At 44.4% G+C, this 12,128-nt stretch overlaps 1 protein-coding gene across 1 annotated transcript in view; it reads left to right on the top strand.

Moving 5' to 3' along the window:
- The window catches only part of C2CD3 (C2 domain containing 3 centriole elongation regulator), a 2,415,762-nt gene that overhangs the window by 703,346 nt on the left and 1,700,288 nt on the right, over positions 1 to 12,128 (top strand). Inside the window, exon 14 of the mRNA XM_044072855.1 lies at positions 216 to 328. Within this exon, the coding sequence (XP_043928790.1) occupies positions 216 to 328 (113 nt within the window). The remainder of the gene's footprint in view (positions 1 to 215; positions 329 to 12,128) is intronic.

Genomic DNA, 12,128 nt, shown 5'->3' with positions numbered 1-12,128 from the left:
TTCATATGAGAATGACTTTGTTCTGCAGTAGTTCTTTACAAAGCTAGCATTTGTTCTGGGACTGAGACATTCCTCACTGGAGTCAGTTTGTTACTTACCTATTTCCCATTTAAATTTACAGACTTGCAGTTTTTTTATACCATTGATAAATGACTGCTTGAAATCTTATTGAAATGATACATATTAAGCTGTTTAAAGTTAAACTGTTTTTGTAGCACTTATTTTATAGAGTTTCAATTTCCTGTATCATCGTCAAAGGAAGCAATAGGTCAGATGTCTGTTGCAACTGAGGTAACCCGGTTAGCTTCCAGCAAAATTGTTGGTGGAGGTATGTATCTGATTCTGTACCAAATTAAACTGTTGCATGCATTTGCCCACATGTTCCTTTCAAATAAGTAGTTATAGTCTTGTTTATAAAGTAGTTTGATGCAAAAATATTTCTTCCAGAAAAATGCATTTGTTCTATGGCTTTCAGTAAGTTAATTGACTTCTGTAATGACTCCTTATGTTCAACTGTGGAAGGTGATAGTCCACATGCTGGCACAACTTCTGTCTGTGACATTTATGCTATGTGGTAGCTAAGTACAGAGGTTTAAGGCTATGAAATGTTAATGGAACTAATCCTGTAGCTCTACGTTTGATTTGTGCATTCTCTGCCTGCTTATACTGCAGGACTACTGCAATAAAGTGTGCTCAAACAGAATATCAAGCAAGGTATGAAGTGTAAGGTATGAAGTGTAAGGTATGAAGTGTAAGGTATGAAATGTAGAATTAAAAAAGTAAAAAGAGCACCTGACACATTTTATCATGGAGAGTCACTGTAATACATAGAAATACAAGAAAGAACAAGTTTTCACAAACTTTATTTTTTACTTCCAACCTGAGGAAACAAAGTTTGTGAAAAGCTTGTTTTTTATATTTCTTTTTATTAAAGTGACTTTCTGTGCTTGCCTGAACTGGTTGGTTTTTGAATTGTACTGTAAGACTCTGAGGAGTTCACTTAACAAGATATTGTTCTGTGGTCATTGAAAAACTGAGGGGCTGTCAGATAATTCTGTGTAAGTATTAATATAATCCACAGGCTTGCTTGTAAAGAAAACTGTAAGAAAACTGTGTTATATGCTGAACTTCAAAAATGTAACCACAGTGTACCTTGCTGGAAGGAAGCTATTAAGTAAAGAATTACAACTGTGTTTATTCTCAAGGTCTGAGAACAGGATGTGTGGGCTAGCAAATTCTTTCTATTGTTGTTAAGACAGAGATAATTGCTAGATTTTACATGTAAGTGTCTTGTATTGCTATGGCTTCCCGGCCAGGTGCAGCTTACAAAGAAATGTAAATTTTGAGTTTCTGTTAGCCTGGGAACTAAAGGAGAAGTGATAAAAATGATGTAATGTAAAGTGACTCAGCATTACTGGCTATCATCAATTTAAGACTTTCTCAGAGAGAAACATTGAGCATTTTGGATTTTGTCTGAAGCTGACAGCAACTCCCCAGCACCTTGCCTTGTAAATAAAGTTATTTAGGACATTGTTTCTCTCGGAGTTAGATAGGAATTTAGTCAGATTAGTCTAGCTGTTTTCTATATTTATGTCAGACTATCCTACAATATTGTTTTAAAGTTCCTGTGATGTCTGAACTCATCAGCACTGTGTTGAATTGAGGAAATTTGTCTTAAACATTTGTAAACCTTTCAGTTGTGCCTGTTTTGTGTAGAGAGAATTTATGCTCTTAGAGAGTACTTGCATGTATTTGGTGGTACTGTCCAAGCCACTCCAATAGTCTTGCTGTTTGGCACACTTGCTATTTGTATAACAGTGATATTACACAGTGAAATTGGCCCCTCTTTGGGAAGGGCCTTATAGTAGCTGATAGTAATGGTTGGTGGCAGTCAGTGCTACCTTGTAGTCTGGGCAGATAGGGGGCATAGTTGGAGAACCTGTGCCAGCCTTCCCCAGGAGTGTTTGTGTGTTTGTATATAAATCAAATCTTAAAGTGTGTGGGTGTCAGCTACTTGGAAAGGGACACGAAGCACTGGTTGGACAGAGAGGGTGCTGGAGGTTCTAGCTTGACCACTAGACTGAGATCTGGACCCTATAGCTGTGCCAGTGGGGAGTTTTATTAGGGATCTGGAGAGAAGAGGGAGAAACCAGCCCCAGACTGACTGTGATCTCTGTGTGCTCTTAAGGGAAGTTGTACTTTACTTATTATCCCCCCAATGTGCACGCTCCTCACTAGTGCTAGTGGCGAGGATTGAGGGTCCTGGGCCAGTGCACGGGCATCACAGTCACCACTTTAGAGAGGTGGTCATACCTAGTAGGGCGACTTGGTTAACAAATGTATCGTATATTCACGCTGCTTAGAAAGTTAGCTGAAGACTGATGTCAGTCTTCCAAACGGATTTTAGGAAAAGCTGGATATCCTCTGGGTAGGTTCAAGTTACCTGCCATGTCAAAGACAGGCTAAAAACTTGATTGTAAAAGGCAGAGTAATTGTACAATTTCAGTTCTTTTACAATAAGAGTGAATGGTTAATAATTTCCTTCAAGTCTGTCAGTCTCTTCCAGACAAAGTTTCAGGGGTTACAGAGTGATAAATAATCCACTCGGCACCCGTTTTCCTCCAATTGTGTATCTACATTCTGTTTTCAGCAGTTTTGATTTTTTTAATTTTTTTTCCAGAATAACAGTCACTTAAGATGACATATTCTTCAAGAATATTTTCTGCCTTAACGAGGTGATAATGAAATTAATTGTGAGCATTGTAAAACTTTAAGATTAATGGAGTGCAGGAAACTTAGCGCTGGGACAAAATGTGCCCAGCCCTCCCTCAGGCAGATGAACCATGTATTGTCTGTGAATGTAGGAAAAAACTCAGTGAATCTGGAATGCACAAGCATTGTAAGACGAAAAGATTGATGAAAGCCTAGAGAATTTATAGAAGAGGAGAGGCTGGCCCGAGAGAGACCCCCTGGTGGTGCACCACCACCTACTTGCTCAGGTTGATAGCATTGTGAGTAACAGATGAGAGGATTATTGCTACATTTGGGAATTGGGCCATTTAACTGGCTCCAGCTGTTTGCTACAGATGTTGGGATGTTGGCCTTCCTTGGAGAAGGTACCAGGGAGAGACTCGTTCACACAGAGCTCCGCCTTCATGAGTTTCTATGTTTTTTTTTTAATTTTCCATTAATGGTGCTCTTGCACACACGTTTAGGCCTGCTTCTGTGATTTCTACGCCTTTTGCTTGGCCAGCATCCTAGACCTGGATGCCTAATTTTAGGTTCATTGGTGTATACTAGACTAACAACCACAAGGGCCCTTATAAGTCTAGCCGTGCACCCCAGTTGTGACCCACAAATTTGATTTATATAGGTGATAATTTACTGACATAGGTGTTAGACCAGGAGTGTATTTCCAATTACCCATCCATTGGATCTTTGGACGTTAGCTGCAGTATTGCCTGCTCCTATTCACTGCAAATACATGAGGTACCACTGAGGAATATAATGGGGCTTGGCAAAGAGCCACATGACTGTTTATGCAAGATCCCCAGTTAATACCTTGGAGATTACAGAATAGCTGATAACAGAAAGGAGCCTGTGCATAGGAGAATTGTTTGACTTGGACCAGGAAAACGAGGATTTAGTGGACAGTGACCATCTCCTTTCCCCTGCTTGGTATGATACTATCGAAGACTTTTAAAGAGGACTTGGTGTACAGGGATCAGCTCCAGTCCCTTGGGTGATATGATACCATTAAAGATTATACTGTATCTTTAAAAAGGACTTGGTGTACAGGGACCAGCTCCAGTCCCCTGGGTGGTATGATACCATTAAAGGTTATACTGTACCTTTAAAAAGGACTTGGTGTGCAATGACCAGCTCCAGTCCCTGGGTGGTATGATACCATTAAAGGTTATACTGTACCTTTAAAAAGGACTTGGTGTGCAATGACCAGCTCCAGTCCCCTGGCTGGTATGAGATCATTAAAGATTATACTGTATCTTTAAAAAGGACTTGGTGTATGGGGACCAGCTTCAGTCCCCTGGGTGGTATGATACCATTAAAGATTATACTGTATCTTTAAAAAGGACTTGGTGTACAGGGACTAGCTCCAGCCCACTGGGTGACATGATACCATAGAGGATGTATTTTTCAGGGAGACAGTGAGCCTTATTAGGGAATATTTTAAGCTGGGGGGGGAGGGGCGGCAGAGTCAGAAAAGTTTCTAAGCCAGTTGAAATAAGTGTTTCCCCTTTGGGGAAAAACTTCCACATTTAAAACTTATTTTTATTGTACTTTTCTATTTAGGAAAATTATGCCAAACAGGAGGGGCCCTAGGACAGAGCCCTGAGGCACACCACTCGTTGCTGGTCTGGATTCGGACATAGATCCCGCTACTCTTACTTTATGGGATCTGTCTGAGAGCCAGTTTGCGATCCATCTTGTGACATAAGGGTTTATGCCCAGGCTGATGAGCTTATCAATAATACCCGAATGGGGAATGGTGTCAAATGCTTTAGCAAGGTCAAGGTAAGCCGTGTGTACCTCCTTTCCCTTATCTATAGCCTGAGTAACTGTCTCAAAGAAATCCACCAGGTTCAGGAGGCATGATCTGCCCTTGATGAAGCCGAACTGTGTGGGGTCCAGCGACTGGAGGTTCCCAATCTCTCCATTTATGAGTTCCATAATGATTCACTCCATAGCCTTACAGATCAGACTGGTCAGGCTTATTGGTCGTTAGTTCCCAGGGTCAGTTGTGGCCCCACCCTTGTGTAGCGGGACCACCGTTGCCATGCGCCATTCTCTGTGAACATATCCTGTGGAGAGGCTGAGACTGAACAGGGTATTAAGATGTGGGGTTAATTCCTTTTGGAGCTCGTGTATGACACAGCCTGGGACATCATCTGGTCCCATGGAGGCAGTGTTTTTAGCTTTAGATAGAGCCTTGTTAACCAACGTATCAGTAATAACTGGACTTACACAATCCCCTGGAATGGTAATAGGCCCTGTAGGTGGTGGTGGTGGGGGGGGTTGCACTGAACCTGTCAGCCAAGATGTTGGCAATGTCAGAAGGGTCAGTGTATTTTGTTCCATTTTGTACTAGCTCAGAACAGACCTGAGCGTTGCCATTTAGGTTTTTGATGTAGGCATAGAAGGCCTTATGGTTATCCTTGGCATCTTTCTTTTCAAAATTAGCTTTAGTTGACTTGATGAGGGCCCTCAATTTCTTACTAATGCTGATCAGATATGATTCTTCTACTTGGGATTTGGCCTTTTATTTGTATAAGTCTCCTCCTTTTATTGTAAAGTTTGCTTATGTTCGGGGTCCACCAGACTGGTTTCTTCTTGCTTGAAGACGGAGTCTTGGTTTTATTTGGGAAAGCACGGTCCATGCAATCCTGAAGATGCATATAGAGTGCCTTGGTGTAAGATTCCGCATCCTGGATATCATTATCCTTCTGCAAGGGAATAGTGAAGCTTTCCACTTCGGATGCAAGTAGTTTGAAGTTTGCTTTGGAAAGGTTTTTGACTATGTTTTTTTTGACTGGGGGAGGTGGAGGGGTGAGGATGTCTAGGGTTATCAGTTTATGATCGGATCTGACCAAGGAGGGGGTGATAACGGGTGTGGTACAATGAGCGCCCATATTTGTGATGATTAAATCCAATATGTTGTCCCCTCTAGTGGGGGAACATACTAGTTGTTCAAGGGCATTTGAATTTATAAATTCTATGAATCGCTGAGCATAGGAGTTGGAACATTGGTAGTTCGCTCAGTCTATACCAGGGTAGTTGAAATCACCCAAGATTATGGTGTTGGGTAGGGCCTTTATATTTTCCAGTGTCTCAAGGAATGCAGAGTGAGCATCTTGGGACATGGTGGGCGATCTATAACCGGCTACGACTTGAAATATGGATGTTCATCGTGCATAGAGCTGCAGTCATAACAGATGGGTTCTCCTGCCGGCAGGCGTGTCCTCGGTCGGCTGAATTCCAAAGTCTAGGTCCGGCATCGGTTGTCGTCGCTTCTTCCCTGACGTCAGTGCGACAGGCGTATAAAAGAACCAGCCGACGCCATTTTCTTCAGTCTTTCTTGCCGCGCGGTGCCCAAAGCAGAAGCAGTTCGCAAGTGCTGGTCGGCCAGCTCCTGAAATTACGAAAATTTTGCAACCGAAGTCTTCTTGAAAGCTAAGTACCCCGTTGGGGAAACTTTTCTTGCCTCAGACCGATGTCATACAAAGTTAATAATTGTATTTCATGTGGGAAGCAAATACCGCATAAGGATTTTCATTCCCTCTGTATTCCTTGTTTAGGCCCAGACCACGACGTCTCGGTCTGTCGTTTTTGTGCTACATTTAACAAACGCACCATTAAGCGTTGGGTGGACTTCGCCCAGCATTATTTTGGCAAAAAATTTAACTATATTATGTCTTCAGATACTCAGACTCCAGTTTTGTCTAAAAAGCGCAAAGATAAGGACTGACACACGAGGTCCGTGGCCTCTACCGACACCACGTCAAAGCCGACTACAGGTGGTCTGGTTCTCATCGAGGTGCCTACGCAGCCCCTGACTACCGACGACACTTCATTGACGGTGTCTTCTGTGCCCGAGGTCGCAGGCTGCTCGGCCCACACCCCGACTACAGATACCGAAGCCACTCTTGGTGGTGAATCTCAAAATGTAGACAGGTCTGCCTCCTCTCAAGGTGTCTTCAGACCTTCCTCTTCTTTTTCCATCAAGGCTTTCACTAAGTCTAAAGCAGCCATGCATTCTAAGAGACAAGCTACACAGGGCCCATCTCCAGGCCCCATGCCTAAAAAACAGATGCTTAAAATGGCTGAGGATTTAATTACTCTTATCAGGGGTTCTCAAACCCCCCCCCGGACAAAAGGCCCAGGGTGGAGGAAGAATCCCCCTCCTCTGATCAGGCCTCCATTATATCAGAGCACTCTGATGAACAGGAACTTTCTTACTCCCCTTTTGAAGATTCTGATGCAGAGGAGTCCATTCCCTCTGTATCCCCCCCCCAGAGGATTACTCGTTTGGGAAAACCTTGCATACTTTAAGGGAACACTTCCACTGGGAAGGCCAAGAGTACTCAGATTCCAAGAAAAGGCTTAGGGATGTACTTCAAGGATGCATCTGCAGTCATCACATATGGGTTGTCCTGCCTCAGGCAGCCCTTCGGTCGGCCGGATTCCAAAGTCTGGGTCCGGCGTCGGCTGATGTCGCCCTTCCCGACGCCAGAGCCTGGGGTGTAAAAGCGTCAGCCGACGCCATCTTCCCCAGTCTTTCTTGCCGCGTGGTGCCCGAAGCAGAAGCAGTTTGCAAGTGCCGGTCGGCCAGCTCCTGTAATTCAGCTACCGAAGACTTCAAAAGCTAAGTACCCCGTTGGGGACTCTTTCTTGCCTCAGCCGATGTCAGATGAAGTTAATAATTGCTTAACTTGTGGGAAACAAATACCTCATAAGGATTTCCACTCTTACTGCCTCCCCTGCCTAGGCCCAGACCACGACGTCTCGGCCTGTTCAGCCTGTGCTTCCTTCAACCGACACACTCTTAGACGTCGGGTGGAGTTTGCAGAGGAATTTTTGGGGCTAGTTTTTCGTACAATATGCCGTCGGAGACTCCGACTTCACATTTAACAAAGAAACGGAAGGACAAGGACCGACACACGCGGGCTGCGATTTCGGCTGAAACCACGGCCAGGCCTACCATGAGTGTCTCGGTCTCGGCTGAAACCGAGTCCTTGGTACTTCAACCACTGAAACCGCTCAACCGACAACCTCGGCCCCGGAGGCCCCTGCTGAGTCGGTTATTGAATTTCCATTAGAAACTGGTGTCCTGGAACCTTCCGACACCATTCCTCTAGACAAAACTACACCAGCACGTGGTGCAGCCAGGCCTCCTGCATCCATGTCCATAAAGGCATTCTCTAGGGCTAAAGCTGCTAAACTCTCAAAAGCTTTGCCACCCAGGGTTATCCCTCAGGGACCCACTACAGGTTCACAGATTCTAAGTTTAGCAGAGGACCTTATTTCCTTAATTAGGGGCTCACAGCCTCATCTGGACAGGGGCTCTCAACCTCCTTCAGACAAAAGGCCCAGGGTTGAGCCCTCTGATCCCCACTCCTCAGATGAGGCCTCTGATGGCTCTACTCTCTCGGACTACCAGGAGGAGGCTTTTTCGGCCTACGAGGATTCTGATGCAGAGGAATCTATCCCCTCGGCCTCCCCTCCTGAAGAGCTGTCCTTCGGGGAGACACTTCACACTATGAGAGAGCATTTCCAATGGCAGGGCCATTAATTCTCTGATTCCAAGAAGAGATTAAGGACTTTCCTGCATTTGCCTCACCATAGACCTTTGGCTATTCCTCCTGTTTTGAATGTCATTGATGATGTGTAATCTGAGTCTAGCACAACCCCTGACTCTCTTCCTCCGGCTCCTGTCAAACCCGATAGATACTACAGGGTCCCGGACTCACATCTTTTCCTTTACAAGGCCCACTCTGCTGATCCAGAAACTATTTCCCAGGGCCCTAAAGGGGTTGCAGCTGCTACTACTAAAAATCCACTCCCCTCTGAAAGGGAGTCCAGAGCTTTAGAGAGATGGGGTAAAAAAGTGTATACTTCTACTACTCTTTCTATGAGGGCATTAAATTGTCAATTTCATATGATACAGTACCAAGAGTATTTGTTAGATGAATTGCATAAAAAACTGTCTTCACCTGAACCCGTAGATCGCAAATCACTTCAGGATCTGGTACATAACTCCCAACAGGTTAGCAACCATTTCTTGCAGTGTGGTTATGATGCATTGGAAGCTTCATGTAGGTCAGCTATGACAGGTGCAGTCATACGTAGGCATGCTTGGCTGAAGGAACAATCTCTGCCAGACCATGTTAAAGCAAAGCGTCTGGATGCTGCAGTGGAAAAGCAAAAGTTATTTGGCTCCACTGCTCAGGAGATCTTAAAGAAATTTGAAGAAAAGGCAAAATCTGTACAAACAGTCAAAGATTTTCTCCAAGTCCAACCACCAAGATTCAGCAGAAATTGGCCTTCCAAGAATTGGTCCTTTCCTGACACAGAGAGATTTCAGAGAGGCAAGAACAGGCGTGCCAGAGGTAGAGGGCAAGCTAGAGGCTCCTACAGAGGACGTCAATGGCAGCCTCCCAACCAGAGAGGTAGTGCAGGACCTACAACTGCTGCACAAGGACAGACTCAATGACTTTACTTTGACACCGCCAACCAGGGCTCAATTGGAAGCACCTTTGGGCGGAAAGCTTTCTTTATTCTCAGAAAATTGGCACAGTATTACAAGGGACAAATTGACACTACAAATAATAGACAAAGGATACAGGTTCCATTTTCACACATTACCAAAAAGAAAAGGCATGCCAGACCTGCCACCGAACCAAAGGGCAGAGGCTTTGAAACAAATCTCCAACTTAATGCAAATGAAAGCTATAGAAAAGGTTCCTCTCTCAGAACAAGGCCAAGGATTTTATTCCAGACTATTCCTTGTTCCAAGAAAAGAAAATCAATGGAGGCCTATTCTCGACTTGTCCGCACTGAATACTTATCTCATTGTGCCAAAATTCAAAATGCTGACTCTACAGCAACTCCTTCCCATGCTGGGCAAGGGGTCTTGGCTGGTAACTCTAGACCTCAAGGAGGCATACCTGCATGTCCCTATCAGACAAAGTTGCAGAAGACACCTCAGATTTCTTGCAGGTTCAGAGCATTATCAATTCTCAGCATTGCCCTTTGGCTTATCTACTGCGCCCAGAGTATTCACGAAATGCCTGGCATCAGTAATTGCCTACTGCAGACTTCAAGGGATACAAATATACCCCTATTTGGACGACTGCCTGATCCAAGCGGACAGCAAGCACATACCTCTGAAACATCTGGTTCATGTAATAATGTTGTTGAATTCTGTGGGATACACAGTCAACAAAAAGAAATCAAGGCTAATACCCTCTCGGAAAATAATTTTCCTGGGTGCCAACTTGGACACAAACACCCAGATGGCCTACCTCACGCCAGAGAAGCAGGGGCAACTAACTCAATACTTCAAAACACTAGCAAATTTCACCAGGCTGACTGCAAGGAAAATCCTGCAGGCTCTGGGATTCATGGCATCTTGCATCCTACTAATCCCATGTGCAAAGCTGCATATGAGGAAACGTCAATGGTACCTGAAAAACCTATGGTCTCAACACAGCCACAGTTTGGAAACAATAATACCACTAATTCCATGTCTTCAAAAAGAATTTCTGTGGTGGGCTCAAGCATGCCAAACAAACACAGGTCTCCCATTCAGCAAGCCTCAAGCAAATCAAGTCATCACAACAGATGCCTCGGACTACGCCTGGGGGGGCGCACATAACAGATCGGTGCATTCAGGCCAAATGGTCCCAAAAAGAAAAGCACCTTCACATCAATCAAAAGGAAATGCTAGCAGTAATAAATGCTATTATAGCTTTCAAAGACATTCTGCATCCAGGTCAACTATTGATAAGGACAGACAACACCACAGTAATGTGGTACATAAACAAACAGGGAGGAACCCATTCATACCCCCCATGCAGGCTGGCCATGTCACTTTGGAACATGGCTCTGGAATTACAAATCGAACTTCAAGCCCAGTACTTGCCAGGCAAGGAAAACACGCTGGCAGACAACCTAAGCAGAAATATGACAGATCCACACGAATGGAAGTTGCATCCTCAAGTTTTACAGAGATAATTCAAGCATGGGGAAGGCCAGACATAGATCTCTTTGCCTCCCACAAAAATCACCAATTGACAAAATTCTGCTCAAGGATTTTTCATCCAAAGGCCTGGAGAGTGGACGCTCTCTTTCAGTTGGACAACAATGACAGTTTATGCCTTCCCACCTCTTCCTCTGCTGCCCAAAGTTCTATTAAAAACCAGAGCAGACAGACCAAAGATGATTCTCATTGCTCCAGACTGGCCAAGACTACACTGGTACCCACTCCTGAGGAGCCTGATGCATTCCCCACCATGGACCCTGCCTCTAATGCCTCTTCTTCTGACTCAGCACAGCTTCAAAACTCTTCACAGTCAGCTGAAAACAATCTGGCCGCATGGAAGATTCCTTAACATCACAACAGACCCTACTCTCTAAGGAGGTGCAGGATGTCATTTTGGAGGCCAGAAGGCCGTCTACTAGAAAAGCTTACTCTGCAAAATGGAAACGGTTTTGTGCCTGGAATGAGAAAAAGGGCCAGAATCCTGGAAAACTGAATTTACCTCAAATATTACAGTATCTAGCTGAGCTTCTAAGCAGTGGACTTTCATTCTCCTCCATCAAAATCCATGCCTCAGCCATTTCTGCAGAATACAACACTGATCCACCTTTATTCTCTCACCCCCTCTTAAGACAGTTCCTCAGAGGGGCTAAGAATTTAAAACCCCCAAGGAAACAACCAATACCTGCTTGGGATCTCAATTTCATTCTAGAAAAACTGACCTTGCCTCCTTTTGAGCCAGCTGCCTCAACAGAGTTGCAATATATGTCCTGGAAAACAGCTTTCCTTCTTGCTATTACCTCAGCTCGTAGGGTATCGGAACTACAAGCCCTCATGGCTGTGCAGCCTTTTTTCATCTTCCATCAGGACAGAGTTTCCTTACGAACCAACCCGTCCTTTATGCCAAAAGTGGTATCCAGGGTAGCTTTGAATCAGGCTATACACTTACCTACCTTTTATCCTTATCCTCAAAACAAAGGGGAGAGATTACTACATTCCTTGGACATCCACAGACAACTGCGTTATTATTTGGACAGAACAAAGCCTTTCGGAAAATCAGAACAGCTCTTTGTGTCCTATGCTATAGGAGCTCCAGGGAAGCCAATTTCCAAACAGACAATCTCAAACTGGATAGCCCACTGCATACGCTTTTGTTATTCTTTTCATGGCAAAACTGTACCTACAGGCATCAGATCTCACTCCACAAGGGCCATGGCTACCTCTGCAGCTTTCCTCAGAGGAGTTCCTACCAAAGATATTTTAGAAGCAGCCTCTTGGAGTTCTGTGCATACCTTCTCCAAACACTACCACCTTCCATTATACTCCAAATCTAGAGCAGGCTTTGCCACTG

This window comes from Protopterus annectens, chromosome 5.part1, assembly GCF_019279795.1.
Source record: "Protopterus annectens isolate FY-2018-M chromosome 5.part1, PAN1.0, whole genome shotgun sequence".
Taxonomy (NCBI): domain Eukaryota; kingdom Metazoa; phylum Chordata; order Ceratodontiformes; family Protopteridae; genus Protopterus; species Protopterus annectens.
The sequence above is the reverse complement of the archived record's forward strand: the minus strand, read 5'-3'. Positions and strand labels throughout refer to the sequence as shown.